The sequence below is a fragment of the Ursus arctos genome, unplaced genomic scaffold, assembly GCF_023065955.2.
Source record: "Ursus arctos isolate Adak ecotype North America unplaced genomic scaffold, UrsArc2.0 scaffold_34, whole genome shotgun sequence".
Taxonomy (NCBI): Eukaryota; Metazoa; Chordata; class Mammalia; order Carnivora; family Ursidae; genus Ursus; species Ursus arctos.
The window spans coordinates 12,855,475-12,881,374 of NW_026623030.1; the positions used below are offsets into that span (position 1 = coordinate 12,855,475).

Consider the following 25,900-nt stretch of genomic DNA (forward strand, 5'->3'; position numbering starts at 1 on the left):
CGATGTCCAAGATTCTAGTCAGCTTGGCTGATTGCCTGCCTAGTCCTGGTCTCACCGAGGCTCTGTGCTTTCTCTTTGTGCCTCCACAATAACTGACAGATGTGCTGGAGAACATGCTAGAGCCACCACAGCGAGACTCTAGCGCGCCGGGAAGATTCCACGTAGGCAGTGCGGAATCCATGCTGCATGTTCGACCCGGGGGATACACACCCCAGCGGGCACTGATTAACCCCTTTGCCCCCTCACGAATGCCCATGAAGCTCACATCCAACAGAAGGCGCTGGATGCACACTTTTCCTGTGGGTAAGTTGTTGCTCAGGAAGGAGCCTGGCCTGGGAGCTGCTAGTCCTGGTCCTTGTCACTAACCAGCCCTGGGGCCTTGCTCAAGTATCTCAACTTCTGTACATGTCCAGTGCCCCACCCACGAGATGGGTCTAACCATGGCCATTCTGCTTTCTCCAGGAGTTCTTGTGAGAATCCTTGAGGACACACTCGGAAAGGGCTTTGTAACTACCGAGCTGTATAAACCTGAGGGCTTCTCATTTTTGTTCGAAAAGGACTGTACTTTGTCACCTGCTTTCTTTCTTAAGACTAGTGCCCCTCATTCTTGTTCCTTCCTTCCACTCCTAGCTCTCTCTGGTAGTGATATCATTGTCTTGGTTACACAGAAGTTATGTTACTCTGTGTTCTCTCAGGGGTCTCTGACAACTGAAAAAAAAAAAACCACAAAAACATTTTTTGAGAAATGGGTGAGCCGTTTTTTTTGTTTTTTGTTTTTTTTAGTTAAAATAAATTGGAAAAAAACCAAAGGATAAAGTAAGTGGGTTCTATTTTTTATAATGAGATGCTCTACAGAAATAAAAACGAGCTACAACCACATCCAAACCTATGTTTAAATTTACAAACATAATGAAAGAAGCCCGACATAAAAAACTACATTCTGTATGATTCCATTTGAATAAAGTTCAAAAGCAATCAAAACTTAAAAAAAACCTTTTTTTTTCTTCAAATTCACTGTTTTTCCTAGCCCATCCTTTTTGATCTGTGTTCTCTCCTACAGAGGATGACAGTAAGGTTTTATAAAGCTGTGGCTAAAATTAAACTTCAGCTTAATGGGCTCTGACTGGGCTGGGAAGGAACAGATGCATGAAACTCCGGGGTTTTTCATGGAAGGGATCCTGCTGAATGCCTGCAAATGTCTAATTATTTCCTTTTCCAGTTGCTTTTAGTTGTTAAAAGTTAAATAAGTAAGGAGTGAATCTGGTTGTTTGGGCTGTCATTGGTGGTCACTCCCAAACTCCTCTTTGCCCAACCCTTCTCCCTGCCATAATCAGTCACATGATTTGTTTCTTTCCAGTGTCTCTTTCCCTACATTGTTATCCCCATGGGCTCCCTTCGAGTTCTCTTGGGAGAACTGTTAATGTTTCTTGTGTGATCTCCAGCTCTTCTTGCTCCCAACCATCAGGCACCCTTTGCTAAAACACAACTGTCTGGCCCCACTTCCTCTGTTTCCTCCTCCTGCCCGCCCAGTCCTTATAGCTGAGGCCCTCCTTGCCCAGCTCCCCAACTTTGCATCTCCTCGCTCCCATCCTCAGATCCTCAGAGGTTCTGTTCTTCCCCAAGCTCGTCCGGTGGTCTCCTGCTTGTCTTTTGCCTCCTCCACATTTGGGATTTCACACACCTTATTTCTTCTGCCCAGGTACCCTCTCCTTCAGTTCCTGCTAACCTTGCTAAATGCTCACCTCTGAAGCTTCTCCTTCCCTGGGAAGCATTTTTTTAGTAGATTTCACTAATGGTGATTTCTCTCCCACCCATCCAATGTCTTTTCTGCACTTGCTCATCCTCTGCTGCTTAGAGTCACCCTTGTCACCGTCTTATGTATTAACAGAGTCATTGGTGTTTCACTCATGCGTTCCTTGTCGTTTCGTTTGTGTTAGCCCTCCTGGGAGGGGCCCTCTTCTCCTGTATGTCAGTGTTTCTTCACAGCATCTCAGCTTGACATGCATGAGACAGAGGCTCCTAACGTATTCTTAGGGTAAACAGGGTGACAAATGTGAGGCCCTACAGAAGGATGAGTCCTGCTCGGAAAAGGAGGTGTTCTTTTGAGAGGCTGGAGGGTCATGTGTGTAATGTTCCCCTTGGTGTGCTCTCCTGTCTGTCTCTCCCAGCACCCATGTCCCGGCAGCTGGAAAGAAGGAAGAGTAAAGCTAAGTACAAAGCACTAGCTGTTGGGTGGGAATGATGCTCAGTGGATCTTTGTCTGGGTAGGACCATCCGGAGAGGCCATCCAGATCCATCACCAGACCCGACAGAATATGGCGGAGCTGCAGGGCAGCGGGCAGAGGGACCCAACTCACTCCTCTGCAGAGCTGCTGGAGTTAGCGTATCATGAAGCTGCTGGAAGGTGAGAATGTGCGTAGGGCTCCAGAGGGTACCTTGAGAAGCTCCCTGGCACCCAGGACCACGGCAGAAGAGTCTGCTGACAAAATGTTATATTTCTAAGACTTGAAGGGACAGTATGAGATGAAGCCCTTCCTTTGTCAGTGCCATTCCTTTCACTGGGCCAAATGCAAAGCAAATAGCCTGACACTGTTGCCACACATGTATCCAGGCCCTGCTGTAGCTTTCATTCAAAGCACACTGCATAAACCTCAAGCATGAGTTTCGTCTAAACCCCAGCCAAGGCTGAGAACGAGTGCTGAGACAGGTGGTTCATGCTGCGTGTTTCAGGCAGTCTGTCTGTGACTTTTGTCATTTTGGTCACTGAGAAATTCGACTGTTGAATTTATAAGTTGTTGGTGCTAAAAGCAATGGAAATCAAGGCCTGCGTTTATAGAAACAGTTCTTTTGAAATCAAGTTCTGAATGTGTTACAAGGCATCCAAGAGAGTCAGTGCAGGAATAAAGTCATTTAAGCCTTGACAAACATGAGCTGGGGTGACAGCTGGCCTCCCTGTGCCTGTGATGCTTTAGGAAATACTTGGCAAAGGGCAGTCTTTGGCCCTTTTGTCAATCACCTCGACATGCCATGGGTTGGATGAGATATGGGCAGGGCGTGACCCTCTTTATCAGCTTAACTTGGTACCTCTTTTCAGTCAGGTCATATCCTCCTGTTCGTGTGAGCTGGGGAGGCTTAGGACAAGAAAGGGCAGGCCATCCATATGGCAGTGGGAGAGCAGTTTTTGGGGGGCCAGGGCAGGATAAGCAGGCCACAGGAGGCCAGAGCTGGCACACATACCGAGCACCGCAGCCTGGTAGCCTCTGATACGGCTCCCAGTTGTTGCCAGCCTGTGCGGCCAGATATTCAGAGCTGTTTTTGATGAAAATTCCCGGGATACAGGGTGAGCAGGATGAAAGAGGTGATGATCTGCATTAAGCCAGGTGGCTGGGCTCTGTTCTTTGCAGGCACAGCACTTCCCGCCAGCCTGGTGACAGCATGTCCTTCTTGAACTTCAGTGGAACAGAAGAGCTTTCTGTCAGCCTGCTTAGCAACAGTGGTGCAGGTAACCAATCCAAGAGGTAACAGAATTGGGATGCTCAGAGTTGCAGGCTCACATCTAGAAAAGACACGGGGACCAGAAAAGCAGGGCCAAGTCTATTTTAGGATCATTTCAGCCACGATTTTGGGTGACCTATTTAGAAGCAGTGCTGTATAATGCATGGAATTATAAATGGGCTGCACGTTACATTTTTAGCTGAGAGCACATTGGTCAAGGTGCATTCATCATTAGCCTGTCTCAGTGAGTCGTGACCAAGGGCTACTTAAGAGCTTGCTGTGGAGGGTAACCCCAGGGACAGCAGGAGTAGCCTCTGCTCTGGAGGAGCTTCCAGTTCTGTGAGTAGGGGGCTCACCCAGCAGCATAAAAACAATCAGAAGAAGCCCAGAGGGGAACAGTGTGGTTCGAGTGGTAAGATCAGAAAAGAGAAGGGTGACATCATTGCTTCAAGAAGTGGGCATACACCTCAGACTTGAAGGCATAGAATTTGGTTACCTAGAGAGTTAGCCGGTGAGGGTTCTAGGTGGAGGCGGGGAGAGTATGAACTTATACTGATACAGGTTATATGCTTTCTGGAAGCACTTGTATATCTACCCTGTCATGCAATCATCCTAGGAGGGCATATGCCATTAAATATATTTTGCACATGGGGCAACTTAATGCCCAGAGGTGTAGAGATATTACGTGAGTCTCTTAAGCCCATGGCCACATGTCCTGACTCAGACTGCTCTTCCTCATTTCGATCACACTGTTCAGAGTAGGATGTAGGGGAACAGGAGTTGGGGTGGGTGAGGGCAGATTTTGGAAAGCCTCAAAGGACAGCTATTGTTCAACATGAGTGTGAAACACATTAAAACTTGGGGGGCAGGGTGGAAATGGGGCTGCTCTTCTCTGTCTTAGTTTTCTATAACTAACTTGCATTTCTAAAACTTAGCTTAAAGAAGGTGTAGCGAAAGTGAAGTTGCATGAGATTGCTTAATGAAGTGTTCTTTCATTCGTTGGTTGCTTCATCCAGCAGTATTTCTAGAGGTCTGTGGCTAAGTCTTGAAAAGCAGTTGGTAGTAAATGAATCCCTAAAGGATTATAATTAATTCATTTCTTCCCTTCTTTTTTCTCTCCCTCTGTTTCTTTCTTTTATTCTTTCTCTTTAAATGAGAAAATGAACTGAATAACAATTTGGGGAGAAGATACTTTTTATGCCTGCGCTCAGGGTTCTGAAAATGTCACTTGGCTGCCAGACTTCTGTAAAGTACCATCAGAATATCATAAAAGCATCCTTTCCATTTTGCTAAACCACGGGGCCATTTTATAGGAACCCAGACTTTGAACTTCCCAGGCTGTTTGGGGTGGGTTGTACCAAGGAGGGCTGCTCTGGGGCTGACAGGACTACAGTTTGAGCTAGTTTTACTGGTGACCTGAAGCAGGGGGATTCTACATTCCAGTGGTAACAGCACCAAGATTTACCCCCGACTAGTCCTGGAGTGGTTCTGGGCCTGGGTTAGCTAAGGTAGACCAGATGATTTCTCAGAAGATGAGTCTTTTGGAATTTTGAAATCTACTTTGAGGAAAAAAGGAAGTTTCAAAGAATCCTTATTTGGGGATGGTCGTGGAAGATTCTCTAATGACATCATCACGGAGTCCTCTGAGCTAAAGATTCCCTGGCACACATGCATGCATGGGAAAAGTGTCTGCTACAACCTGGATCCCTGGTTCAGCCTTCCTCATCTTGGGCTCTTGCACCATAGATGCATGCACCTGATGGGCCTCTCTGCTTGGATGACCCCAAGTACCTCATCTTTAGTGTACTGACAACGGAAATCATGTCTTGTGGTTTCCCCACCCCCTCCTCATCTTCTGTTCCCTCTTTCTTCTGACTCTGGCCCCTCCCCTCCATTCTCAACTGCCACTGCTTTGGTTCAGACCCCTGTCATTTCTGGCCAGGATTATGATAGCAGCCTTCTAAGTGATCTTCCTGCTCCTGTTCCTGTCCCCTGTGATTAATCTTCTGTACTGTCACCAAGGAGATAGTTCCAAATGCAAATCTGACCAGCCACTCCTCCCCACATATAAAACCCGCCTGTGGTTCATGGCCTGTAACGCTGGTCATTACCTGTCTCCTGCCTGCCTTGTGTCCTCATTTGCCACCACTTCCACACATCATGCGTGGAGAAAGAACTCAGGCTGTAGACTCTTTGGATGTGAGTCCTGACTCCACTTCTAATGAGCAGTGAGGCCCTCAGGCCAGGTAACCTCTGTACGTCTCACTTTCATCATCTGTATCATCCGATGTGATAATCCATGTATAAGGTGCTTGGAATGGTGCCTGGCATGCTCAGTGAATGAGGGCTGCCATTGTCGGGTATACTATGAGATGTGCATATGTTACATTCCAGCCATTGCTTGTGGCTGCTCCGAAGATCTTTGTCCTCTTACTCCTTTGCAAGGAGTAGTTCCCATGCAGAATATGCTTTTCCCCTCTCTTCAACCCTCATTCTCCCTGGCAGACATCAGCTCAGTCTTTATGATTCAAGTCCAACAATACCTTCTCTTTGAAGCCCTCCCTGGTGGTTCTCTTCCCAGGAGATGGTAGGCATGTTTCCACAGAGCTCCATATGCATAACGCAATTGTACCACTTGGCATATCATGATCCTGGTGTTTGTTTCTATGTCTATCTCTGCACTAGACTGAAAGAGCTTATCTTTATTCATCTTCTCCTCACAGTGTTTAGCACATTTATTGACAAATGAATTTGTGCTTCCACAACCAAGCTGCCATATGTGAGAAGCATTTGAACAGCCCACAAAATTATTCTCTTTAATTGGTATGCAAGTGTGCAATTACATAAATATGTTCTAGAATGTGTAGCTTCTTAGAGAAGGTGTGGGCTCCTTGGATTCTTTTTCTGGTCAGGGTGAGAGCGTTAAGTAGGATCATCCTTATGTTTGTCCCGTCCCTTTATGACCAGTAGCATGTATTTTCAGAGGGGTCGGGGGTCATCAGGAGGTAGGCTGTAGCATTGGGCTCCCATAGGAATTGAATTCCATCTTTGATCTTGTGCTTCCTGGTCAGTTATGTTAGCCAGCGACAGAAAGGATTAGGTAAAAATCATCCTAATTTTTATTACCATGTACAATAGCCAATTAATCTCAGATCTGTCAGTATGTATCTCGAATCTTTCCATATGTCATCACCTCCACCGGTACCTTCATCTTTTGCTTGGATTGTTCCAGTATTCCACTAACTGGTCTCTCAGCTTCCTCCTTTTGTCCTTTCATGTAGTTTATTTCTAGCACAGCAGTTCTGAGTGACCCTCTGAAAATAGAAGTCAGATCATGAAACTTCTGTGCACAAAACCCTCTGGGGGCTTCCCAGTGCACTTGGATTAAAAGCCAAAGGTGTCACAGTAGCCGACAGAGCCCCCTGCCTCTTGTGACCCTTTGTTACTCTCAGACTTCATCTCCTGCTTTCCCCTCGCACTTTAGCGAAGTGTTTCCCAAATGTATCAGGCTCACTCTGCATCTGAGGTGCTTTCTCTTGCTCTTCCCTCTGCTCTGCCCTCACACCAAAGAGCTTTATGAGTAAGGTTCACATGTCTGAGTTTGCCCAGGACAGTCCTGGTTTGAATTCATTGTCCTGTATAATTATTAATCGTGTCTCCTTTCAGTCTCGAAGGTGTCCTGGATGAGATGATAAATGATACGGCATCCTACCCACAGCTTGTTCTATTCCTTCCTTTAGGTCTTACCCAAATTGCCACTCTTTACCCTGGCACTCCCCATCCATCTTCCCTGCCTATTATTTCTCCAGAATACCACCTGCCATACTAGATCTTTTAATTTTGTATTTTTTTATTGTAAGCTCCAACAAGGCAAGGATTGTTTCAGTCATGGCTGTATCTTCAAACTTAAAACAGTTCCTGGCACATGTCAGGTAGTTGAATGAATGCTAAAAGCTTTCTGAGGTTAGCTTTCCCTCCACTGAAGAGTGCTTTTCTTCCCTGTCTTATAACCTTGCTGAACAATTAACTGGATTCCTTTTCTCAAAGGCTTAGATAGTCTTTTTCGGCCTTGCTTGTTTTTGAAGTGACTTTCCTTCCAAGCCATCCTCAATCTTCATGGAATACGGTTTGCTTTCTTCAAACTCACTATACTCTTACCCATTCCAGAAATGTTTATTGAACTGTAGGCACTGTGCTAAGGCTTGAGAAGAAACAAAATGATTAAGACAGCAGTTCTCCTCACCTCAGGGAGCTCTGGCTAGCTATTCACTTGTAATTCTATTTGAAGCAGATTTGTGCAGGGTAACAACGATGAAAGGGAAGCGCTCTTGTAGGGAGCTGGGCTTAGTGGTTACTGTGCGGTTGAACCTGTGACCTCTGCTACATTATGATACGGCAGATGAGGGAGTGCCCCAGCCCTGTCCCTCATGGCCTTTAGAGTTTAGCCTTCAGCCTTTGCTGATGCTCAGTTCATCATCTGTGTAATGGACATAAAGATCTTCACCTGCCTGCCTGCCTCACAGGGTTGTTGTAAGGTGCAAAGATAGATCGGTCTCCTTAAGTGCAAAATTGTCACAGTAGGTTCTCATCTGAGGACAAAGTGGGGTCTAAATAAACAACTAGTTATCTTTTCATTCATTAAAAAATAGAAAAGAAACAGGAGAACCTCATCTGTGACCCCACCTTCACCTCCTGGGCTTGACAGTTTGCACCATCTGCAGGCACTCAAGCGTGACTCAGATTTTCTCTTGCCTTTGGACATGATTCATATGCGAGTCACGATTCACAGGAGTGGTGCCTCTGTGGGTTTCCCTCTTGGCCCTGTAGAATTTCATTTCAAGCATTGTTGGCTGGGGCCTTGTACCTGTACTCTTCACTTGTTTTTCACCATGCTGCCCAGCAGGAACCAGGTGGTCGATGAGATTGGAGAGATAGTCTTTTTTTTTGAAGATCTTATTTATTTATTTGAGGGGGGGAGAGTGCAAGCGAGTGAGCACAAGCAGGGGGAGGGGCGGGGGGGGAGAAGCAGACTTTCCGCTGAGCTGAGAGCCCACTACAGGGCTCTGTCCCAGGACCCTGGAATCATGACCTGAGCCGAAGGCAGACGCTTAACCGACTGAGCCACCTTGGCGCCCTGGGGAGATAATTTTTATCCCTCTTGTTTCTTTAACTGGGCACCCATTTATAAGACTTGCCAGTCATTGTCATTACGTTCTTTGGGGATAAGTGCTCTAGATAATTTTGGAAAAGAAAACAAAGAAAACAACTGGATGCCATGCTTTCTTTCCTGGTGGTATTGGGACTCAGAATCTGCAGCTTGGTACTTGTGTTGAGTATTAGGTGCATGGGGCTGCCTGACAGCTGAAGTAAAAAGTAAATCATAGCACACTGAGGCTGGAAAAAAGGGCCTCGGAGTCATTCACCCAGGCCAGGTTGGGATTTTTGTGGGTAAGTGCCGTCTCTGTAGCCTAGAGAGGAGAAATGACTAGCCCCGTGCATGGGCTTCTAGATGACAGCCAGGACCAGTCCCGAAGGCTCCACACTGATTACCCATTTTGGCTTGAGGTTAGCAAGCAAAGCACATGTTCAGACTTCTTCTTTTCCTTTTTTTTTTTTTTTTAAGACAGATTTATTTATTTATTTATTTATTTATTTATTTATTTATTTTGAGAGCGAGCATGTGCATGGGCACAAGTGGGTTGAGGGGCAGACAGAGAGGGAGAGAGAGAATCTTAAGCAGGCTCCCTGCTGAGCGCAAAGCATGATGTGGGGCTCTATCCCATGACCCTGAGATTATGACCCGAGCCAAAATCAAGAGTTGGATGCTCAACTGACTGAGCCACCCAGGTGCCCCAAAATTCAGATTTCTTGACTCTGAAGAAATGTCAAAAGACAAAGCTAAGATGGCGATTTTCAGCATTTGTCCCCCAAGTTGAATATCTAGCTTCGAATGTTGAGAGTGAGGTCTCATTCACGAATGTTAGGTTGGAGCAGAGCTGATTGACCATGAGGTCTCACCTTAGTCATCTCAAGTTGTGAGGCCATCATAGCCAATAGCCAGTCCATTTGACAGAAAATAAAATCTTAAAGGCAGAGGTGGTGGGAGCAGAAGTTTGTTGGGCTTGAACTGCAAGAAAACTGTGTATGAAGAGCCTCATAAAAGAGCACCAGATATCTTTCTGTAAATATTTTTCATTGCTGTTTTTTAAAAGTAAAGTGTGTGTGTGTGTGTGTGTGTGTGTGTGGCATAAAAAAGCTGGTGGCCTTAAATGTGCTTTTGTCCGTTAGAGATGGCACAGTTCTACTTTTGGCCTAGAAGCCAGAGCTGCTCTGAGAATCCCTATTGGTTTGCCTCTTTGAGCTGAAAGAATTGCCCACGCAGTTATAAGTTGAACTGTTCCTTTATTAGTGTAAGAATTTCAGTTCTTACAGACCCAGTCGGGATTTGGGTTTTCTTAAAAAAAAAAAAAAAATGCTCTAATGACAAAATTTAGCATCTAAACCTGTGAGGTAATATATTTAATAATTTCCTATTGCTCAGAATGCTTTGAGAAGGCTGGATTTATACCAGTTGCCTTCATACCAGTTCTCAGGCTGAACAAGAAAATCCACCTCATTTCTTCTTCTTTTTTTTTTTTTTTAATATTTTATTTATTTATTTGAGAGAGCGATTGCGAGCACGAGCAGGGGGAGGGTCAGAGGGAGACGGAAAGGCAAGCTCCCCACTGAGCAGGGAGCCCAACTCAGAGCTTGATCTCAGGACCCTGGCATCACGACCTGAGCCGAACGCAGACGTTTATTTAGCTGACTGAGCCACCCAGGTGCCTCCCACCTCGTTGCTTCTTAATAGCCATGCTTTGTGTTTGCATGAAGATGGATATTGTCAGCCAAGCTAGCGTTTTCAGAAAATTTAGCTCCAAATGGCTTTTGGCTGTTGACAAAGAACTGCTAACATTTTCAATAGCCGAAAACTGGTGGCCCAGATGGAGAGTTCAGGAAATGAAGCATCTGTAGGGTTGAGCAGAGTCTGAATGCAGCTTTCACCTATTTCCTGTGTGATCTTCCCTAAGTTAATTCACTTCTCTGAGCTTCAGGTTGTCTGTACAAAAGGAATCGTACCTACCTCGTACCTGCCTCATAGCAGTGGTTTGAATAAAATGAAACACTTTATTTGTCTGACTTAATAAGTTTTATCTTCTTATTCTAATACTAGTAATAAAAAAAGAAAAATCTAAAGGCAGTTCCAAAAAAGAAGTTCTTTTTTTTTTTTTTTTAAGGTTTTATTTATTTATTTGACAGAGAGAAAGACAGCCAGTGAGAGAGGGAACACAAGCAGGGGGAGTGGGAGAGGGAGAAGCAGGCTCCCAGCAGAGGAGCCCAATGTAGGGCTCGATCCCATAACGCCGGGATCATGCCCTGAGCCGAAGGCAGACGCTTAACGACTGAGCCACCCAGGCGCCCCCCAAAAAGAAGTTCTAAAATTGTTTTGGCCAAGTGCCATCTTTTTAAATTTTTAAAAATTTATTAATTTTATGGGCGCCTGGGTGGCTCAGTCAGCTAAATAATTTATTTTAGTAATCTCTGCACCCAACATAGGACTTAGACTCATGACCCTGAGATCAAGAGTTGCACGCTCCTCCAGCTGAGGCAACCAGGCATGCCTGTGTTTAACTTTTTTTTTTTGTCTGTTTAACTTTTAAAGAAACCACAAAACTGTTTCCCAAAGTGGTGCACCATTCTGCATTCCTGCCAGCAATGGATAAGGTCTGCCATCGCTCCATATCCATATCCACACTTGGTGTGACTTGTCATTTTAGCCTTTCTGAGAGGTCTGTAGAGGTAATTTCCCTCCTGGCTGAGGATGTTGAGCATCTTCTCATGTGCTTAATTGCCTTCTGTATATGTTTAGTGAAGTGTTCAGACCTTTGGCCCTATTTCTGATCAGGCTCTGTGTGTTCTTGGTCTTGAGTTTTAAGGTCTCTTTATATACCCTGGGTCAAGTCCTTTGCCAGATAGGTGATTTGCAGATGCTTTCTCCCATCTTGTAGCTTGTCTTTTCAAAGATTTCACAAGGGATTTATACATATTTATTCTTGTTATGAAAGAGTCACATGACACACAAGTATTTAGAATAAAAACTACAAGTTCTGGTTTACCTCCCACTACCTCCTCCACCTTTTTCTCGCAGATAGCCACAGTTGACAGGATTTTTTCAATCTTTTTTATAGTATCCTAATTTTCTAGTAAATATATATGTTTAGAAAAGGACATTTAAGTATTGATATGTACTTTAAAATTTTGTTACTTTTCAGGCAATAAGTTGCATTTCAAAGAATCTTTCTGTTTTTCCTTTCAGACCACCGATAGGGAAAAACATTGTTTTTCTCTTAAAGTGGTGAGTTTTGATGTGTCCTAGGTCATATTCCAGAAAGCCATGATTTGGGGAAGAAAATTCCAGATGATAAGGATGACTGATGAATGAAATGAACTTTAAGTGGGTCATTTTGTATTTGCAAAAAATTTCTCCCATTAGTTGAAGTGACTTTGAAATGTGTTCATTTTCTTAACATAAGTGGTTGGTTGCTTTTTGCTGGGCGTGTGTGTGTGTGTGTGCATGTTGAAGTGCGTGTGGGCATGTATGTGAATGCTAACAGTGTCACTGGGCAAAGAGTGGTATTGATAACCTCAGAGTAAAGTTTTGGCTCATTCCCAAATTTTAGATCGCTCATTTTTCTTTGATTGACTCTTTTGTGCTATTTGAAATATTCAGCATAGAATTTGTACTTGGTTCACATTTTTATTTTTAGCTATAATTTTGGGCTTTTTCAACTGTAACTGGCCAGAACTTTGTCTGCAGAACGAGCCTTATTAAAACAACCTGTTTTCATCTTTCCATAGGTATGAATCCTAGGACTCAGAATAAGGATTCTCTAGAGGACAGTGTTTCTACCTCTCCAGACCCAAGTAAGAGGGGGCAGCTGATTAAGATGGGGTCAGGGCGGGGGTGGTCAGGGCATGAGGAAGCAAGGGGGAACCCTGTGGGCAGTCCACACATCTCTGGGGGACCAGAAGGCAATGTGGCAAGGTGGCCAAATAACCTGTTCTGGAATATGATTCAGGGCATGTGGGAAAGGTAACGGAATTCCCATGAGGTCCTTATGCGGGTCCAGAGCTGGCCTTAGCCCTAAAAGGCCTTGTGATGGCTCTGGGGAACAAAGGAATAAGAGGGACTGGAACTGTTTACATACCTGTAGTTGAAATTTTTTGACTGTTTGCATTTTTTTAAATCATCTTTATCTATTGAAATATCTGTGCAGGAAGAGCACTTCTAAATAGCTACAATAGCAAAGTACCAGAAAAAAATCCTAGCACCTGAAAGCCTTTATTTTACTTAGCTGTAACCAGTAGAGAGATACATCGAGTCTTTTTTCCCCCACTTATGATTAACTTAATAATCCTTTTGCTATTTCTTCAGGCACCTTGTATTAGTCATTTTTAATAGCAGTATCAAACACGTTACATCCCAGTTTGAATAATCATTTATTATTGGCAACCATCTGGGTAGTTTCTGGTTTCTTAGCAATAATGTAGATTGCAGGTATAATACATGATGCAGTGGGTATATCTTTTCTTTCCCTTCACATCCTTGGAATATATTTCCCCCAAGTACGGTTGGCAGGTTGATTATTTTCCAAAACGCTTCCAGCAATGAATAGATGAGCCTGTTTCTTCTGTACAACCCTAGCATTGGATTTTGTAATCCGTGTTTATCATTGTTAATGGTTTTGAAATGGGTCCTCCTCAGAGGCCGTCTTTGTAGGGCCGGAAGATACTGGAGTTGGAAAAGAGGCCACAGTCTTTTCCCAGGGAAAGAACACCATGAAACTAAGAATCAGGAGCTTTTCTCACCATGGGATTTGGGACCAGGCATTTGAATTCTCTGTATCTCTGTGTGTGCCCAGCAGAAAACATTTCTGAAAGATGTTTATGATCCTGAGGGACAGGAAGCTAATGAGAGCCAGAACAATCTAAGAGGGCATAAAGCTACAGCTGTCTTACCACTCTGGTTTTGATCCAATGTCTTCCTTCTGCTCCTGGTCCCAACAAGGACTTAGGAACAAGCTCACACCTTCATATGCCATATAGGGAAATTGGGGTGATCGGTTGGGCTGTTTTGGGTTGTGTTTTCAATTCTTGAAGTGTTGATAAGTTAACAAGGCCTGTGTATAGTCAAACTCATAGAATCAGAGAGTGAATGGTGGTTGCCAGGGGCTTGAGGGGAGGCGGAAGTGGAGAGCTGCTGATTAGTGGTGTAAAGTGCCAGTTACGCATGATGACTAAATTCTAGAGATCTGTACGGCACTGTGCCCAAGTTAACAATACTGTGTTGTACACTTAAACATTTGTTAAGAGAGTAGTTCTCATGTTAAGTGTCCTTACCACACTAAGATGGAATTCAGACACAAACAAAATACCCCAGACCTGTGTAGACCATAGAGTTAGGCCTCTTGCAGGTCAAATCATCTTTCCCAAGGCAGTGGTGGCTGCATGGGGCAAGTTCCCCACTATGACTTAGCGCACGGGTCCTCTTCTTGTCCTTCAACTCTGGGTTCAGTGGGACTCTGTTGTATTGGGTAGTGTGTATGTCTCTGTCACTATATGGTGGAAAGATCCCTAAGCAGAGAGGCTTCTGATGGAGTAACATCTGGGAGGTTCGGCTTGGCCAGGTGTTTAAAGGTGTCGATGATGTCGCAGTCTCTGCTCCAAGGAGGCCACGTGAGGGCTGATGAGACAACAGGGCTGTATCACGCTGTAAGCCGCATTAGCCCTCTGGAAAAGATAAAAGTGTTGAAGGTGTCCCTCGCTTGAGACTCAGAGGCAAAGGCATGGAGTGTTTCCGCTTCAGATTGCTCCCTTGTCTAGAGATTTGAAAAATAATCTTTGGTTAAATCACTTAAAGAGATAATTGCCCTATTACCTTGATTCAGTGATTCTCAACTGGGGAAGGATTTTGCTCCCCGGGGGGACATGTGGCAACGACTGCAGATGTTCTTGGTTTTTACAACCAGGAGATGCCACTGGCATCTAGTAAGTACAGTCCAGGGATACTCTCCAACATCCTGTAATACAGAGGACAGCCCCCCCCCAACAAAGGATTATCCAGTCCAAAATGTCAGTGGTGCCAAGGTGGAGAAACCCTGCTTTAACCAAAGAGCAGGCAATTCAGAACAGACCCATGTGATTGGGCCCACTCTGCTGATTGCAGCTTTCCTTTCTAGATTGTTAAACTCTGTCTCTTGAAGTTCTGGCCTTGTAACTTTCCCAGACATCCTTCCTTGATTTCTCCTCCTACCCTTTTGGATCTGTGACTTATTTTTACAATTCTGAAAGTATTCCTAAATTCTGCTACCATGTGCTGTTGGCTCCCAAGTCTGGCTGAGCTCTTCTTTCCCCACCAGCCACTCTGCAGTCCTTCAGAGAGGCTCTGGCTTGAGCTCTTGGAATGTTGATTTGCTTCCACATGTAACTCTGCCTGCGCTGCACTGCAGTAACCTCACTGGCATTGTGGCTGTAGCTTAAGATCAGCAGAAAATGAAAAGTACCAGCTGTGAATCCCATTTGCATGATGGGATTGGATGAGCACGTGCACTGCATTGTCTAACAAACTCTGTTTCTCTCTTTCTCCCTCCCCCATCCCCTTTCTTCTTCTCCGTCCCTTCCCTGGCGATTTTACCACCGTTCACTGTGAACTCCTCCCCCCGGCCCACCCACGTCCCACACCTGCCCTGGTGACCACACGTACCTTTCTCCTCTGTTACACGAGGCAGTTCTGACACTGTCTGCTCCCCCTGTAGTGCCAGGCTTCTGTTGCACAGTTGGAGTGGACTGGAAGTCTCTCACGACTCCGGCGTGCCTCCCCCTCACCACCGACTACTTCCCTGACCGCCAGGGCCTGCAGAACGACTACACAGAGGGCTGTTACGATCTCCTTCCAGAAGCAGACATCGACAGGTTGGTGTCAGAGGAGGGTTTCGGATGGGCATCAAAACACTGTGTTCTCAAACCTGTGTCTTCCTTTTCTGTTTCGAGAATTTTATGAAGCAATGACTGTCAATGTTTTCTTTAAGGTTCTGTTGCTATGCCTTCTGTAACCATTGCTCCTTGTTGATGCTTTTTCTCCTATTGTTCTGGACACACTAGAGCTGATGTTTTTTTCTAAGATTAGCTATTTGAGCTGTTCTAGGAACAGCTGTTAGCTATCACCTGCCTTCTTCTTCTGCCTCTTGGAACTGATCATTTTTCCCCAAACTGGTTTATAGATTGTTAGTTTTACGAACCCCCATGGAATGGTTATCAGGGCTGGCTTGTGGAGTCAAAGGAAAACGGAGGATGGGAGTGTGGCGTCTGAGTGTCAGTCTGCCCAGGACCAAGCATATCCATGTGAACAACCGTCTGCTTTCTCAGGAGGGACGAGGAGGGTGTGCAGATGACGGCCCAGCAGGTGTTCGAAGAGTTCATCTGCCAGCGTCTCATGCAGGGCTACCAAATCATCGTGCAGCCCAAGGCGCAGAAACCCAACCCTGCCGTCCCACCCCCACTGAGCAGCAGCCCACTCTATAGCCGAGGTGAGTTGTTCTCCTTGGACTGGGATTTTTTTCTTTTCTACTAAATTTGTGTGAGTAGGTTCTCAAGATGATAGGGAATAGATAAATTCAGGAATAATTGTTTTTCAACAAAACTTTTTTTCTTTCTGAAATTTACTTTTACGTGAGGAATAAAGTCTCTGCTGGGCCCAGATTGATTTTAAAACTTTCTTTAATCTACTGCTCTCCTTTTAAGGTAGGGGATACGACCCAGTTCAGGAATGTCACAGCCTGGCTTTGGCAACACCTCGGAATAGCAGGCTGAGCCAGGCCTGAACTATCAAAGTACATAGTGAATATTTTAGACCCGATATTTATTTCTGGCACAGTACCTGGCACACAGCAGGTTCTCAGATGTTACCTAAACCTGGGATTTATACTACCCCCCCCCATTCTGGATTCATCTTCTCTTGTTTGTCACTGAAGCTTAGCATGATGAAGCAAGCATGGATCATTTGTGAGTGGTAGAGACTAATAAGTGACAGACTCAGTGAGGCCCATTGAGTTACAGCCAGGCTCTGGAGAGGTCTTCTAAAATAAGTCAGGTAGAGAGAATAAAGTGTGGGTGCCTAGGATCAGAAAGCAGTGATCACTTCCCAGAACAGTCCATGAGTAACCATGTCTTCTGCTTCCTCCTTGTAGCTAATGAGCCTCCCCACTCTCCTCAACTCCCAGCTCAAAACCTCAGATCATCTTTGGTTCCATTAAAGTACTTTGGGCCAGAGGATCAAAGCAGTGTGGACCTGTAGGGGGAGCTTGCTGGTCCATCTAGTCCAGGTCTCGTTGCTCATGATGAAGCTTTGAACTCCCTCTCGATGTTCTTTGAAAGCCCATTATGATATTTATCACTTGTTGCCTTTTTTTCATGTTCTAGACTGCACTGAATAGTAATCTTCCTGAGTGCCAGGACTCTGTCAGCTTCATCTTCTACAACGGAAACCATTGTGCCCGGTGTACAACAATATGAACCGATAAATATATGAGTTCACTCATTCATTCAACAGTATTTTTGAAGCTACTGCTCTGTGGGGCATTTATAGCCCAGTGAGGAAAAATAACATTAGTCAAACTATGCAATATAATTCCTCATTGTGATAAAGATTGTGAGGGAAAAATCAAAGGACTATGAGAATATTTAATGCAGGACTTGATCTGGTCTGGAGGGTCAGGGACGGCTTCCTTGAGGAGGTGGTGTTTGAGGTGAGACCTAAACTATGTGCAGGAGTTACTAGGAAGAGAAGCAGGTTGGGAGTGGTGGGCAGGAGTAGGTAGGAAGAACATGCCAGGCAGAGGGATTAGTATTTGCAAAGGCCCTGTGGCAGGAGACACTGTGACACTTTCTGGGCACCAAAAAGAAGACTGGTGGGCTGGAGCACAGGGAGTAAGCCAAAGATGTGTCCAGACATGTCAGGAGACCCAGGCCTCACAGGGCCATGTGAAAGGATTTTGTTCTTTATCCCAAGAATAGTGGAATGAATTCACCTTTAGTGTCAATGGCCCCATCCCGCCTTCCTACCTACTTTTCTCTAGAATAGCTGATCAGTGTCCCTTAGTGGTTCATAGTTCCTCCGGCATCCAGTTCTGCTCTGGCTGATTCATGAGCCTTATGTCATGGCTAGTTGGCCAGAATCCACTCACCTGACTCTACCCTTTCTAGCTATTTTTCTCCTTCATTAAATTTAATCCTTTTATTCCTGTAGTAACAGAAATGGTATCATTGTTGTTATAATTACTGAAAAAGTGACCATCATAAGTGAGATTGCATCTGATTGAAGATTTGTTGACTACTGATTATGAGACGACCCTGTTCCAGTAGTGAACAGAATATCATCAGCCCTTGTCCTCCAAGTTTATTGTCTACTGGGTGTGACAGTCGTTGAACTATTAAGCCACAAGTATTTATTTGATCACAGATTGTAAAGAGTGCTGTGCAGGATAAAAACAGGAACTAATTTAGAGTGGGGTCAGTACTATGCTAGGTGCTCATGAACATTATCCCATGACCTTGTCTTCCTGACAGCCAGCAGGAGGTGGTTGCAAGAAAGAAGGAATACAGAGATACGGGTCAAGCCCTCTCTCTCTTTCTTTCCTCCCTTCCTTTCTTTCTTTCTTTCTTTCTTTCTTTCTTTCTTTCTTTCTTTCTTTCTTTCTTTCTTTCCTCTCCTTTTCTTTCTTTTCTAAGATTTTATTTAATTGAGAGAGAGTGAAGAGTACACAAGTGTGGGGAGGGGCAGAGGGACAAGCAGACTCTCCACTTGACATGGTGCTCAGTCCCAGGACTCTCAGATCATGACCTGAGCTGAAGTCAGACACAAGCCCACTTTCTAGTTGCAGAAAGTGAGACTTGGAGATTTGGGACCCAAGGTCACACTGCTGGCAAATGAAAGTGCTGGGGTTTAACCCGGGGTCCTCTGAGTCAAAGCCTGGACTCTTACAGGCAGCCTGCTTCTGGCTGCTATCACCTAGGAAATTTCCACATTCCCGATGAAGGACCTTTCAACCTCTGCCGTATTCTCTCGTCCTGACAACTCCCATGCTACCTGCGCTGTGTGACTGTTTCTCAGAACCGCACGAAGGGACTCTTGAATCTCGAGATCATGGGAATCTTGTCTTGGCTCCATTGTCCATCAAGGCACTATTTTTACTCTCTTGAAAGCTTGTATTTTTCTTGATTCCTCATAATTTCCCTCTTTCTGAGGCACAACTCAATTCAGCTAATATTTTTTGAAAACCTGCTGTGGGCATGGCACTTTGTCAGGTACTATGGAAAATTTAAAGACAAACAAGATTTGGGCCCCGGCCTCCTGTAACTTCCAGTTTGTCAGGATGTGAGACAAATACATGTAGAGCCACATCCAGGGTAGAATTCACACTGCTGATGTTCTGCTAGCTTTCTGGAGGAAGTGGCCTTTGACCGTGACTTCAAATGACCCATTGGATCTTGATGGTGGCTCAGGAAGGCAGAAAAAGCAACAGGAGCAGATGTTTGTTGAAGAAAGGATGGGAGTCCTTTAAGACTGAAGCAGGGTTCTTGCGGTGTGGGAGTCATGGAAGCTGACGCCAGGCTGGCTGCCACCCAGGGGGGAGGACCTCCACTGCCAGGGTGGGAGCTTGTGCTTGTGCGGAGTGGAGTTCCATTTCAGTCCCGGAGGTGACTCTTGGCCTATTAACATCTAATCCAGAACTTTCCTTCTCAGAGCCTGAGGAATCAGGCTGTTCATCTGTGAGTGCGTCTTCTGGTTGCTATCAGCACTTCTGGGCTCTAATCTGCTGCTGGCTGGTTTAGTAACAGAAAATTCCGCCAACTTAAGGACTTTTTTTTTTTTTTTTAACCAAAAATAAGTCTTTTGCATGAAACTGCCCCTCAAGAGAAAGAGTTGCTTCTTTTGTTTCTCCTCTTCTGACTGTGTATGGAAGAGAAGCTATTGCCTGTTAAATGAATGATCCTCAACCAGATGGAGGAAATGATTTTTTTTCACCCCTTTGTTAGGCCTTGTGTCCCGAAACCGCCCTGAGGAGGAGGACCAGTACTGGCTGAGTATGGGCAGAACATTCCACAAAGTGACTCTGAAGGATAAGATGATCACAGTGACACGTTACCTTCCTAAGTGAGTCCTTGGAAATTTCAGGTTTTCAGCTACTGACCTGAATTGCGTCCACATCCTAACTTCTGTTTATAAAACATACTGTGCATATAGTGAATTATGTGACACATAATTAAAACCAGGATAGGCTGAGTGGTTGGCTTCCCTTTTCTTGGAATTACTGTTTTGTTTTCTAGGGTTATTTTACCGTTGTAACTCACCTGCCTCTAAAAGGTACTTGACTCAGCTTATAATGTTTAGCCTGATTCTTAGCAAGCCAATTAAAAATGAAGAATGGGAGGATAAAAGAATGACAAAGTTCAAGAACTGAGAAATTTCTGTTACCAGTCCCCCAGGATGAGTTGGTTACTGCACTTGAGGATTGAATACCAAGTTTGGTGCTAACTGTTTTGAAATGGAAAGGTCCAGAAGAAGGGGGTGGGAGGGAGTGATTCTGTTTTGGACTTTTGGACATGCCCTCTGTTTTTCAGGTACCCTTATGAATCTGCCCAGATCCACTACACCTACAGCCTCTGTCCCTCCCACTCAGACTCGGAGTTTGTCTCTTGTTGGGTGGAATTCTCCCATGAGCGGCTGGAGGAGTACAAGTGGAATTACTTGGATCAGTATATCTGTTCTGCTGGCTCTGAGGACTTCAGGTCAGAGAACATGCTTTGGCTGTCCATTGCAACTACCTTGGGCGTGCCTGACTTTTAACATATCTGTCCTTTTTTTCTGATTACAAGATGATGTTTGGTTTAGAAAACACGGAAGAACAAAAGCACATCTGCGTTAGTTAAAAACTCAGAGACGAGGGTGGTAGTGTTGGTTGTACAACTATGTGGATGTACTTCATGGCATAGAACTGTACGCTGAAGGATTGTTAAAGTGCTGCCGTTTGTGCACGTTTAACTACAACACAGCAGTGATAGAAACTTCCGTGATGAAGTGCTCTTTGATGGAATGCCAGTGTAGATCACGTTCTTAACCTTTTCCTGACTACCTGTGGTGTCTCATGTTTGAGTTTTGATTTCTGTGTGTGATTTATGATTGTGATGATAAAAAGCCACAACCCCACTGGGTCTAGGTACACAGAAGCATCCTGACATCTCTGGGATGTAAATTAAAAGTACCCTCCATGGTCTTCCTCTAGACCTTGTGTTTCGAATGAAGCCATGAGATGTAGCATCAGACGAACACATACGCAAGGGGAGATGGCCCCTCACATACCAACGCCAAGGACAGGGTTGAGATGGGACCTACATGGGGAGTGCTTTTTTTTTTTTTTTCTTTTTAAGATTTATTTTTTTATTTGAGAGAGACAGAGAGAGAGAGCAGGGGGAGGGGCAGAGAGAGAGAGGGAGAGAAGCAGACTCCCCACTGAATGCAGAGCCTGATGCGGGGCTCGATCTCATGACCCTGAGATCATGACCTGAGTTGAAACCAAGAGTCAGACACTCAAGCAACTGAACCACCCAGGTGCCCTGGGAGCACTTTTATTAACCTGCTTTTGTTCACCACCACCCCCTTTTCCCCCTTTGGCCCTTCACAGCTTAATTGAGTCTCTGAAGTTCTGGAGGACCCGCTTCCTGCTGCTGCCAGCCTGTGTCACTGCCACTAAGCGTATCACAGAAGGGGAAGCCCACTGCGACATCTATGGGGACAGGCCCCGGGCAGACGAGGAGGAGTGGCAGCTCTTGGATGGCTTTATCCGCTTTGTGGAAGGTTTGAACCGGATCCGCAGGCGACATCGATCAGATCGCATGATGCGGGTAGGGCTCCGTGGGCCCCTTGGGGACTGTGCTTGGTTTCTTCCTGTGTCGGGGGCCTCTCTCTGGCCAGTTTATTTACTCTACAACTGCCCAGCATTTATCTTAAATCCAAATGACTGTGTTCTCCTCCAGTGCAGGGTGAGGGAGGGAGAGATAGGGTACCAGGCAGCCAGTGACAGTGTTCTGTGGCATCTGAGGACACACAGCTCCTTCATGTGCTTCCCAGGTGAGACCCCATGTCAAGCCTAGCTGCTCCCGCTGGGTTACTGAGTAAAAGTCACTCAAGAGGGTAGTGGCAGCAGTACCTGCTTACTGTCCTATCACTTTTAGAGTTTCCAGCACCTTGGGCATTCATTCACCCACACACTACCCAGTGAGGACACTGAGGCTCATGGGGTTGGGATATGTCTGAGGACACCCAGGCAACAAAGGGCAGATCTGGAATTCTGGGTGTGTGTGTACAGTTCTATAACTTTTAACAGATGTATAAATTCATGTAACCACTACAACTATAATCAGCATACAGAGTAGTTCTATCACTTCCAAAAAAACCCCTCATGGCACCCTTTATAGTCACACTTTGCCCCCATCTCTAACTCCTGGCAGCCACTGGTCTGTTCTCTGTCACTATATATATAGTCATCTTTTCCAAAAGTCATATGCACGGAATCATATAATGTACTCTATTGAGAAGCTGCCTTCTTTCACTCAGCACAATGCCTCTGGTATTCATCCAAGTTGTCACTCATCTCAGTAGTTCATTTCTTTTCAGTGTGAGTAATGTTGTATCACTAACTGTGTTTTTAACCCCAGGTTCAGTATTCTTCCCTGTACACTGGCTACCCTTTGTACACAGCATTGCTTATGATTAGAAACATTTCAAAAAAAGAAAGAAAGAAAGAAAGAAAGAAAAAAGAAAGAAAGAAAAGGAAAGAAAGAAAGAAAGAAAGAAAGAAAGAAAGAAAGAAAAGAAAGAAAGGAAACATTTCCAGAAGACCATGCATGATGGAAAGAGCTTTGATCTTGAAACCAGATGATTAGAGCTTGACCTCCAGCTCCAGTGGGATTCGGGATAAGTCACTTAACTTCTTTGGGACTCAGTTTCTTCTTCTGTGACTTAGATAATTATTTACTTCCTAGATCCAGGACAAGGGTGAAATGATCTGTGGAATCCACTTCAAAGAGGCAGTTTGTTTTGAGTCAGTAGGCATTCGAACCTTCAGCTCAAGCAAACAGCAGTTTTCAGCATTTACCGAATAACAAGGGCCTGTGTTGCTTGCCTCTGTGAATTAGATTCCCAGAGACCTGATGAACAATGGATGCAGAAGGCACACTCTGGACTGCGAGTGGCATCCACTGAGGGAGCCCACTGTGGCTGATGGCCGTGTTTCCTCTTCCCTGCTTTAGAAAGGGACCGCCATGAAAGGCTTACAAATGACCGGGCCCATTGCCACACACTCCCTTGAGTCAACCGGCCCCCCAGTTGGGAAGAAGGGAACCTCAGCTCTGTCCGCCCTGTTGGAGATGGAGGCCAGTCAGAAGTAAGTACCTGCTTGGGGAGTGATTCGTCCCCACCCCGCAGGCTCAAAAGGTTTTCAGTGCCCCACCTTGCGAGTGGGGGCGAAATACGATTTCTATCTGCAAGGAGCCTGAGATTAAGAAAAAGATGCATACATGAGCAGAAAGCTGAGTAAATACCCAGTAAATGTCAAGTAACATGAAATATACCAGAAATTATAACCTTGCAGTCTGCGGCTTAATTTGAACCACAGATATATTTGCTTTGGCCCACAAAGTGGGGTTTCTTTGTTTATTTGTGTTTTTTTTAATAGATTTTATTTTTTAGAGCAGTTGTAAGTTCAAAGCAAACTTGCATGGAAGGGACAGAGATTTCTCCTATACACCCTATCTCCACACCTGCATGGAGTCCTCCATTGTCAAGAACCCCCACCAGAGTGGGCCATTTGTTATCACTGGTAAAGCTGCATTGACACATCATCATCACCCAGTGTCCATAGTTTACCTTGGACCCTGAGGGGGGGGAACTTGGGCAAGAGGAGAAAATACCTCTGTGTGCAGATGGCACCCACTCTGGGAGCCTTCCCTGCCCCTTTATCCTCCCAGCGAACTCAGATTCTGTGCTTCCCAGCATCTTGAGCCAACATCCATCCAAGCCCTTACCAGAATTCTCGAAGGTTTACTCACGTTCCCCCTGGCTTGCCTGTGCTCTGAGAGTGGAGGCTGTGTGTTGTGCCTGGTACATAGGATGTGCACAGTAAAGAGTCATGGACTGATAGAGGAGGGGATGCTGAGGGTCCCTGTACCGATGTTAGGGGAGGCTAGATCTTGTCTGTCTAGTGTGAGGGGCTATGTGGTGCCCAGCAGGAACCCATGCACACTGGGCTTTCCAAAAGTCACATTGGGTGAGCTTGAGGCATAGTGGAGATGCAATTGGACAGACAGGTGGGAAGTTGGACGCCAAGCAGTCCTTACACATTCTCATAGTAAGAGGGATCCTTTGCACGTTTTTTTTTATTTGAAAGGAAAATTTCAAACAGATAAGGTAGATTAGTATGATAAATCCCTGTTTACCTATCACGCGGCTTTGATGATTATCAATTCATGGCCAGTCTTATTTCATTTATATCCCACTTGCTCTCACCTTCCCTTTTTGTTCTTTATTGAATTTCAGGCATCATATCTCCTTGTCTATAATATTTCAGTATGTATCACTGAAAGAGAAGTAATTCTTCAAAAAAAAAAAGTCCCAATACTGTAATTTGTCTAAACGGTTATAGTCATTCCTTAATATCTTGAAACATCCAGTCAGTGTCTTTGGCAGAAGTATTTTTGCAGATGAGCCCCATGTATAGGAAGGCCTCGGAGGTGGGCCCAAGAGGCAGAGACCCTTTGACAGGCTCTCACTAGTCAGGCAGGAGGCAACAGAGGCTGGAGAGAGGGTGATAAAGAATGGAAAGGAAGGGACACAGGGGGAGAAGGGAACCTGGTGGGGACACTGGAAGGGGGGGCAAATGAGAGGAAGAAAGCAGAGGTACGTTGGGCTCATTACTGAGGGAACTGGGTCCTCTTACCTTCATCTAACCAAGGGAAGAGCCCAGAACTCAGCCTGGCAGGTTCTCACTGTAACTAATCACATATCTTTCCTGCTGGAAAAAAGAACAAGGAACATATGTTGCTGGGAGGGGTGTGAAGCTGGGAGTGGTGGGGATCTTATTTTAATTTGTCAGTGAGTCATCGTTTAGTACGCTCCAAGGAGGCTCTTTCTGCTCAGACTGGAAGAGGAAGGATGGTTGGGGTGGTAGTGTCCCCCCATGTGAAGGGAGAGACTGTCAGCTAACCCCATAATAGGAGGCAGGACAGAGAGACCTGAGACTTATTCTCAGGTGACTTGGGTGACTTGCTATGTTTTCTCAATGCAGGAGGTAGAGCAGAGGGAGCCAGACCTTTATATAATGTTTGCTCACACAGCGTTTTTTATTTGTGTGCTTTCTTTTGCCTTTGCTGTACCAAGCAGATCCAGTTTTATTATGAAAAACAACATTATAGCGATATGGAAAAGAGTTTTTTAAATTTCACCTGTAGTCCTGCCATCTTACCATAAACTGTGTCTGTTTCTTTCAGTTCTCTTCTAGTCTGTATCTGAAGTTTCTCTAATCTGTATCTGAAGTCATGTATGTTTAGTCAGGCTCTCGTGGAAGGTAGAGGCCCCAGACATCTCAGCCTTCTGTTGATTGTCTGCATGGCTGGGACTAGTCTGGGCAGCCAGTGCTGGCTGAGCTGCAGCTAATAGATGAGGGTAACCCAATGACAGCCGAGTCAGAGCAGAGACCACCAAAAGGCAGTTGTCACTGCTTCCATGGAGGCTGGGCCCGACAACCCCGTCCTGGCAGAAGGCAGTGTGTCTCCGTGTATGTGTTCACACATACATGTGTATAGTATAACTGCTTGTTTTGGGGCAGCTTCCCTTCTTCTGAGCCATTAGATAAGGAACCTCCAAGGGCAAGGACAGGGTTTTACTTGCCTCTGAATCCCTGATTCCTAGTCCACAGGTCAGCACAAGGAAGGCAGCTCAGTAAACGGGGATTGTCGTGTGCATCTGAGGGGCGCTGGGGAGTAACCAGGGCTTCCTGTCCCCGCAGCCTTGGGGAAGTACGAGAGAATGTCACAGTGTGCATTTGTGGATGGGCCTCGGAGGAAAACACACTTCAACGTGATAGAGAGAGACAGTGTGGTGTAGGGACGTGGGAAAGAATTGAGCATTTGTTCTGCTTTTCCTCTATGAATTACACCTCCGAGTAACCAAGTAATTGGTGTAGGGAGGTTTATCTTTTTTCAGTATTGCAGCTCATAGGTACAGAAGGAATGATAGACTGTTAACCACGTG

General features: G+C 45.2%; 1 protein-coding gene across 20 annotated transcripts in view; it reads left to right on the plus strand.

Moving 5' to 3' along the window:
• The window catches only part of DEPDC5 (DEP domain containing 5, GATOR1 subcomplex subunit), a 120,248-nt gene that overhangs the window by 55,999 nt on the left and 38,349 nt on the right, over window positions 1-25,900 (plus strand). For 10 of the 20 annotated variants that reach the window (XR_008956989.1, XM_048221359.2, XM_048221362.2 and 7 more), the window contains 10 exons: window positions 100-303; window positions 2,269-2,404; window positions 3,405-3,502; window positions 12,394-12,459; window positions 15,351-15,507; window positions 15,961-16,121; window positions 19,630-19,747; window positions 20,215-20,382; window positions 21,276-21,495; window positions 22,903-23,036. Coding sequence is in view for 19 of the 20 variants with exons in the window: in XM_048221359.2 (XP_048077316.1) it covers window positions 100-303; window positions 2,269-2,404; window positions 3,405-3,502; window positions 12,394-12,459; window positions 15,351-15,507; window positions 15,961-16,121; window positions 19,630-19,747; window positions 20,215-20,382; window positions 21,276-21,495; window positions 22,903-23,036 (1,462 nt within the window). In the remaining variant the exon portion in view is untranslated. Of the gene's footprint in view, window positions 1-99; window positions 304-2,268; window positions 2,405-3,404; window positions 3,503-12,393; window positions 12,460-15,323; window positions 15,508-15,960; window positions 16,122-19,629; window positions 19,748-20,214; window positions 20,383-21,275; window positions 21,496-22,902; window positions 23,037-25,900 lie in introns of all 20 variants that reach the window. The other 10 variants (XM_057305777.1, XM_048221361.2, XM_057305779.1 and 7 more) reach the window with 3 other exon arrangements.